Source organism: Arachis stenosperma, chromosome 4 (genome assembly GCF_014773155.1).
Source record: "Arachis stenosperma cultivar V10309 chromosome 4, arast.V10309.gnm1.PFL2, whole genome shotgun sequence".
NCBI lineage: Eukaryota > Viridiplantae > Streptophyta > Magnoliopsida > Fabales > Fabaceae > Arachis > Arachis stenosperma.
This window is the reverse complement of record NC_080380.1, coordinates 96949501-96958282: the sequence shown is the minus strand read 5'-3', so window position 1 is coordinate 96958282 and position 8782 is coordinate 96949501. Positions and strand designations below refer to the sequence as shown.

At 32.7% G+C, this 8782-nt stretch overlaps 1 protein-coding gene across 1 annotated transcript; it reads left to right on the top strand.

The window, feature by feature from the left end:
* The first annotated feature begins 3315 nt into the window (after positions 1-3315).
* LOC130973276 (probable glutathione S-transferase) lies at positions 3316-4970 on the top strand. The gene is made up of 2 exons (XM_057897734.1): positions 3316-3706; positions 4360-4970. Exons 1-2 carry the CDS (start codon positions 3386-3388, stop codon positions 4711-4713), a joined length of 675 nt encoding a protein of 224 aa, XP_057753717.1. The 5' UTR covers positions 3316-3385; the 3' UTR covers positions 4714-4970.
* The last annotated feature ends 3812 nt before the right edge of the window (positions 4971-8782 follow it).

Sequence of the window (8782 nt, the reverse complement as noted above, 5' to 3'; positions counted from 1 at the left end):
CCTCCTGAAGAGTAATCCTCCTGGGAGCTGCCATGTCCTCTGTGCTCAAATCAACCGAATCAGTAGAAAGGGAGCCTGTTTCTTCCTTAAATGACGTTTAAAATTCATCCTCAGAAAGGACTAACCGACGCCGAGCCCGTCTTATACGTGAGATAGTTCTTTCAATTTCAGGATCAAATACGGGTAGACTTAGATCAGGTAGTGAACGCGTCATTCAATGAAAGAGACATACAGCTTGTGCTAATAAAATAAAATAATATGCAAATAAAATAAAAATCCAACCAATAAATTAGCACACTGTTGCAACTCCCCGGCAACGGTGCCAAAAATTGAAGTGACGAAAAATCACCGATTAAAAGTTTATAGAGAAAACGGCGTTGCAAGTATAGCTCTTAACCAATGAAGATTCCGCATATCAATTTAAAAGAGTTGTCACGAAATTTAGAAATAAAATACTGGGAGTATGAGTCCCAGGTTGTCTCCCAACGAATTGCAGAGAGAATGCTAATTTATTAATCAGGAGTTTTTAAGAGAGTTGAGTTGAATAATAAGCAATTAAATAGTTGTAAAATAAAAACTAAGAATGATTATTAATATTCTAAATAAAAGGCCTTGACTGGGGGAATGATCAATTAGAAGTTCTATCCTTGTTGGGATCTCTTAGGTGTAGTATCAAAAAGGTTGTTGATTTCACTTAGTCAACCTTTACTAAATAAAGAAAAGTCAAGTGATTGAGCTAACTCTTATGCACAAATCCTAGTCCTCTCCCTTGGGAAGGTCTAGCGTTAGTAAATACAGAACTAGCCAACAACTTCCAGTTTAACCTTCACCTGAGCCTTCCAATTCAAGTGTCTCCTCTTAATCAACCCCCATGTCAAGTAGGGAATCTACTCCATTGACATGAATATAATACTCAGAAAAATATAAGAAGAAGGCATGATAAAATAAATAAAATAAAGACTGAAAAATTAATTAAAAATAAAAGGAATCCTCTGTATCAACAATCCATGAAAATAATCCAACTACCACTTTAAACAAGAATTAAGAATATGGAATAAATAAAAGCGCAAGTAAGGAAACAAACTAGAATAGTATCTTCAACGAAGGTGATGACTCTTCAATATCCAAAGCAAAAAGCATAGAACAAATAAACTATGAATGTAAAATGAACCTAGAGGAAGAGTAGTTTCTCTCTAGATTCCGATCTAAAATCCTAAAACTATCCTAATGAGAATGTGTTGATGTGTGTTGAGTCTCTGCACGTTCCCTGGCTTTATTCTGTATTTCTGGGCCGAAAACTGGGTCAAAGCTCGGCTCGAAATTGCCCCCAGTGTTTTCTGTTATTTCTGTAGATCGCGCAAGTCACGCGTACGCGTCGGTCACGCGTGCGCGTCCTTCAGCGATTTTCCTTGTCATGCGTTCGCTTTGTCCACGCGTGCGCGTCGTTCGTGCAGACTCCAATCCGCACGTACGCGTCAGGCACGCGCACGCGTCGATGCGATTTTCTCCATTCCGCGCGCTCGCGTGAGCCACGCGCGCGCATCGATGCTCGCAGGTTATCTCCTTAGTTTCTTGTGTTCCTTCCATTTTTGCAAACTTCCTCTCCATTTTCTAAGTCATTCCTGCCCTATGAAGCCTGAAACACTTAACACACGGATCACGTCATCGAATGGTATAAAGGAGAATTGAAATACACAAATTAAATATCTCTAGGAAGCAAGTTTTCAACCATAGAACAAACTTAGGAAGGGATTGTAAAATCATGCAGTTCATATAAATAAGTGGGTAAAGACTTTATAAAACCACTCAATTAAATACAAGATAAACCATAAAATAAATGTTTATCAGTCGTATTCTCTCTTATCTACTGTAAACAAAATAATAATACACATATTTCATTTACACTATAAACAAAATAAGACTATTACACATTACATGTATAAACGTGATATGACCATGTCATGTATTCTTATTCATTTACGTTGTAAATAAGATAATAAATATGATAGATTTTTATAAAAATACTACAAATTATATATTTTAATAAATAAAATATTTTTTATTTATTTTAAAAACATTCATAGATATATTATTATTTTTTATTTTTAATATAGATTTTATATACTAATATATATTTTATATGCAATTATATTACATGTATAATAAATATTATCAACTCATATAAAATATATAGTGAAACATAAGGGTGTAATAGGCTTTTCATAATCGAGGAGATCCTCAACAAAGATGTTTTAAGGGGGATTTATGCAAATAAATAAATTATTTCTTAATCTAAAGTCATAATATCTATAGTAAAACGGTGTAATTAAATCCGATAGCAAATGTTATAGGAAAATATTCCAAAACTAATACTTTCAGTGAGAAAAGGTTAAAAAAAATTTTGGGTCAATAGTTTTTAATATTTTTTATTGTTATTTAATTAATATAAATACTAAATTATTTTTAATAAATAAATAAATATTACTAATTTATATGTGTAAATTTTAAAAAATATAAATACAAATTATATTAATTTATGCATATAAATTTCAATAAATATAACAAGTATAAATTATATATTTTTTATATGTAAAATATTTATAAGTATACGTGTAAATATTTATTAGCCATGTAATTACTCAAAAAATATTAACTAGAATTAACTCAAACATAAAATAAATATAAACGTTATGATATCATTATGATATCTTACGTAAACTTTAATGAATGAGATGAGTGACTTAAAAAAATTATTATGATATCAATTTTTTTTATTTAAATTAGTAGGAGAAGATATATAAATAGTTATATATTTAATATGTTTTATATAATAATTTTTTAAAATTATATAAATTTTTTAATATTTTTTATTTATTTTATATTATTTTATTTTTAAATTAATAAAGATCGAACTCTAATTTTTTTATAAAAATTTTGATAATATTTTTTTGTTGATAATTCTGATAATATATTATAATATTATTTTTTAAAATTTTGAATAATTATATCACTGAAAGATAATTAATCCGAAATACCAGTCAACTCCATTATTACGTACCATATTCTGGTCGATGTAATCTCTTACATCATTTCATATATTATCACCGAATTAATAATTAAGTATTCTCATGATTCATCTTTTATCTAATTTGTACATCAATTAATAATTATTATTAAAAGTTTCAACAGTAAAACAGTTTATTAAAATATAAAACGGAATGAATTTTAAATTCTATCGAAAGTAATACGTGTCATCACTACTTTTTTATCCTCCATTTTCCCCATATAACTCTTTTTTCTTCACTTTATAAAAGAAAACACACAATACCTTACTAGCAATCAAACATACGTCATCAACTCTGAATATATTACCTAGCTATAATCAATGGCTGCAAATGGAGAAGAAGTGAAGCTCTTGGGGGTTGCAGCAAGCACATTTGTTTGCAGGGTGCAGCTGGGTCTCAATTTGAAGGGAGTTGAATACAAATTTGTGGAGCAAGATCTTGAGAACAAGAGTGAAGAGCTCCTAAAATATAATCCAATTCACAAGAAGGTACCTGTGCTTGTTCATAAAGAGAGACCCATAAGTGAGTCCCTTGTGATTCTTGAGTACATCGATGACACTTGGAAAGTTAATCCTTTCTTGCCTGCTGAACCTTACCAGAGAGCAATGGCTCGTTTCTGGGCCAAGTTCATAGATGACAAGGTAATTCCAATCCAAATCTCCAATTTGTTTCCCTCCAATGTGGTTCTTTTAGATCCAATCCTTGACCCCAATTATGATTTACCAGTTTTTTTTTTTAAGATATTACCTCTTCCAAAAATTTAAACTCAGATCAAGTTACAAATAAATGATAATGTCTTTTAATATACTCTTGACGTAATTTTTTTTTGGGTTTACGACATTGACTTCTTTTATCATTTATTTTTTTTTTTTTGGTTGGAAAAGTTTAGGAGGCATCAACTTTTATGTTTTTTGATCAGTACTTAACTATTAAAAAAAAATGCGTGATTTTTCACTATTAGATGTAATATCACACCATTAAAAATACTATTAATGACCAATTGATAGTTACAAAATACAAAAGTTGCTTGCCCTAACATTCCTCTTTATTTTTAATAAGAATAACAAGGATAAGATTTTTCGGTTATAAAATTTCTGATATAATGTCATAAAATAATTTTTCGATAAAAAAAATACTTGAGGTATATCTCTGAATTGTTTCAACAATTCTTTTAAATAACTTTATTTATTTTTACAAAATTGAAATATATGTTAATATGAATGATGGCTATTAGCGATGCCCCTGATTAAGAGGTAAAAAAAGACTAATAAATACTTTAAATTTGTAAAATCAGGTTTTGCTTGCATCATGGACATCTGTTTTTACCAATGATGAGAAAGAACGTGAGAAGAATATTAGAGAATCAGATGAGGCACTGAAGTTTCTTGAGGATGAGCTGAAGGGAAAGTTTTTCGGAGGAGAGGAGATTGGGTTTGTGGACATTGCTGCTGTTTATATTGCATTTTGGGTCCCTCTGATTCAAGACATTGGAGGACTGCAATTGTTGACCAATGAGAAATTTCCCAAACTTTATAATTGGAGCCAAGAATTTCTCAACCATCCAATTGTCAAAGAAACTATGCCTCCTAGAGACCCACTATTTGCCTTCTTCAAAGCTCGCTATGATAATCTTATTGCTTCGGAGTAAACTAATAATATGTAGTAAAATTCTAAGTCTTTGAAGAAAATTATATGAACTTTTTTTCTGTTATTTCGGAAAATCTATTGTAATCTAGGATATTTCGTAGTGCATTACTAGGAACGTTGGATCAAGCAACTCTTGTATAAGTTGCACTTTGCTTGATGAGCTTAATTTGACTACTTTTCCATTGTAAAGCAAACTGAATCTTCCTATTTTGAATTATGAAAGAGGAACTGAATCAACAATTGGAAATTTGGAACCCACCAACCATCCTAACACCAGTTTAATGGAAACCTTTTTCCCTTCAATGCAAATTATTTGTTATAGTCTCAGTGAGTTATCAACAGCGTGAGATTTTTGTCTACGTTGTTGTTAGTGACTGAACAGGGAGTCCCCAAAATTCAGAGCAACAAACAAGCACAAATGATTTTGATGGGGAAATTTGTAAACAGACAGAAAATTACAAGTGGGTCAGGGAGCAATTACAACAAAATTTGATCTAAGCTGCATACATAAAAACAATAAAGGATGTTATATTCTCATTACACCTATGTGCAACACTCGGTCTCAAATAAACTCAGTGGACCGAAATCAAAAATCCTTGTTTCTTTATCACAATTTTCATTTTTCATCATCATAATACAATATTGCATTTCAAAACCTTAATGGATAGATGCATGTGATGTAATTTGGCTATTATTTCTCTTTGAGCTTTCTTTTCGGTCGTGCTCTTTGAGCTTAAACTGAAATTTAATTAATGATAGTGTTCTGATATAGGGGTGGCAATGAGTAGAGTAGGATAAAGTAGGTTTGGATCTAACCTTAATCTTATCCGCGGGTTGAGATTTTTATATAAACTCAATCCTATCCTACCTGCTGGTTGAGAATATTCTAATTCTAATCCTACCTGTTCTTAAACCGCGGTACCCCATCCTACCCGCGAGTTAAAAATACAACATTATTATATAACTTGATAATAATTTAAAATAGAACTAAATTTAATAATAATTATCCATACGAGAATCCTACCCGCACCCTACCATACCACCCGGATTAGGTACTCGCGGGTAGGGTGTATGTTGTCACTCCCTATTCTAATATAAACAAAACAAATAAGGTCTAATATGCAGTTTTCTTTAATAGAAAGTTTAAGTCACACAAATCCGCCTTTAAGGTTATACTCAAGATCTAAGCATTTCGCCCATTGTAGACCCAACTTAAAAACTCCAACTTTAGATAGTGTTTTTGGGCTCCACTATTACGTCTGTACTTCCTAAGCAGATAAAATTGAATTAGGTCATTCATAACCAACTCAGTGCTAATTTGACTTCATGAGTCCTTTTTAGAAAATTAAAAAGGAAATAGCATAGTTGGAGAAAAGAGAAGAAAAATATTGAGGCCAAAGGTCTAGGGTGAAACGATTAAGGTGGAGAGACAAAAATATTTCCTTTTTCAATATTATCATTATACAAAAGTGGAATAGGAATAAAATTGTTAGATTGAAGGATAGTTTTGAAAATTGGGTCAATGATAAAATAAAAATAAAAAAATTCATAGAGGATTATTTTTCAGAGTTGTTCAGTACCAACAGGAAGGAAGGATGGGAGGAATGTATAAATAAGATTCTAAAAAGAGTGATGCAGCGAATAAATGAAGAGTTAAGGGGAGAGGTTGCGGAGAAGGAGATTAAAGAAGCAGCTTTTAGTCTCAGAAGTTTAAAGGCACTGACCCGATGGGCTAAATGGTCTCTTTTTTCAAAAGCATTGGAGTGTGATAGAGAAAGAGGTCATTGTAATAATCAAGAATTGTTTTGCAAGTCAAAAATTGTCAAGTGGTATTGGAGAAACAATAGTGGTGCTCATTCCGAAGACCAAACAATCGGAAAATCTGAATCAACTAAGACCAATTAATTGCTATAACTTCATATACAAGATAACCTCAAAGATCATGGTTCTAAGGCTGAAGAAGTACCTAAAAATACTATAGTTTCTTCAATTTAGAGTGCGTTTATAGGTGAAAGATATATACAAGATAATATTATTATCGTGTAGGAAGCTTTTCACAGGTTAACAAGGAAGGAAAAGAGAAAATCAGATAATTTAGCAATTAAATTAGACATGAATAAAGCATGCAATAGATTAGAATGGAATTTTTTGGAAAAGGTGCTACTGGCATTCGAATTTCAGGAGAAATGGGTACAATTAACTATGGAATGCGTAAGAAGTGCAAGTTACAAATTCAAAATCAACGAAAATTTATCTAGAAATGTAACTCCTCAAAGAGGGCTTCGACAAGGCGATCCATTATAAGGATAGGAGCTTTTGGGAGGCAACAAAAGGCAAAGAAGTGTCATGGGTTTGGAGCAGTATTTTAATTGGGAGGGATTTCTTAAAAAGAAAAAGGAGATGGAGTGTTGGGAATGGGTCCAAAATCAGGATTTGGGAGGATAAGTGGATTATAGGCGCTGGTAGGATTCACAATAGGAATAATTCAATAGCTGAATTAGTTAAAGAATTGGTGTCTGACGAAGTGGGATGGAATGAACAAAGAATTAGAGAGATATTCCTAAGTCAGATTTGTGAAAAAATTTTACAGATGCCAATAAACTTGATAAAGAGAGGAGATCAATTGATTTGGCCGTATAAATTAGATGGTATTTACACTATTAAAATTGATTATTATGCAACCAAAAAGAAAACCACAGATCAAGATATGAAAAGAGAGTCTACCAGCACATCTAATAGAGAGCTTTGGAAAGAGATTTAAAATCTCCAAACTCCCCAAAAGATTAAAAATATTCGTATGGAGGGCAACCCACAACATCATCCTAGTTAGCAGCAACCTTTTTAAAAGGAGAATTTTCAGGAATCTTGCTTGTTAGATTTGCAGAGAGGTGGAAGAAACGATAGAACATGCCTTCATGCTCAAGAAAAAAAAGAAGGATTACCTAGAGACCACCTTTGGAGAATTGGATTAAAGCTAATGCGGATGTAGCCTTCAAGAAAGATAGTGGAGATGGAACCATTGTTGTTGCAGTTTGAGATAAGAATGGGAAGTTTGAAGGTTGTGGTAGGCTTAGAGAAGAGAAAAGCTAACACCAGCATGTATCCTGGTTCGGTTGCCTTGTGCTATGCAACCTACGTCCAGTCTCCTCCGTAACAATGGAGGAATTTCCACTATAGTTAAAAGTATTACATACACCAATTCCACAGGATTGACACAATCCTTTCACTCTCAAATTCTAACCTAACTTGACATTGGCTATGCTAATACCTAACTCTTCACTCTTAGTGCTAACTGATAAACCCCAATTTGAAGGTTTATCTTGTATTGAATTTAGGGGCTTTTATCACCTTTTACCCACATTTATTCAATGAAATAGCATGGTTTTGTATATTCTCCTTTAATTGTGCTTAAGAGTGAAAACATGCTTTTTAGGTCTTAAAATAGATAAATGTAATTTACCTTGATTCCACTAGATACCTTGATATGTTTGTTAAGTGATTTCAGATTTAGGAGGCAAAGATTGGATTAAAGGAATGAAGAAAAAGCATGTAAAGTTGGAGAACTCATGAAGAAATGAAAGAACCGGAAAGCTGTCAAGCCGACCTCTTAAATGACCATAACTTGAGCTACAGAGGTCCAAATGATGCGGTTCCAGTTGGGTTGGAAAGCTAACATCCGGGGCTTCGAAATGATATAAGATTTGCTATAGTTGCATCGCGCATAGGGGCGCGCACGCGCACGGTACGCGGATGCGCCGATGGTGGCACATGACCCACTTAATGCAACATGTGGCCAGCGATTTTAGAAGCCTTGTGGGCCCAATCCAACTCATTTCTGATGCTATTTAAGCCAAGGATTGAAGAGAAATGAGGGGACTTTCACATACTTTTAATCATTAGTCATAGTTTAGTTTTAGAAGTAGTTAGAGTTAGAGAGAGAAGCTCTCTCTTCTCTCTAGAATTAGGATTAGGAATTAGGGTTAGAGTAGGATCTCATAGTTCTAGGTTTAATTCAAGTCTCCTTCTACTTCTACCTTCAATTGATGATTGCTAAACTTTGGTTCTTCTTT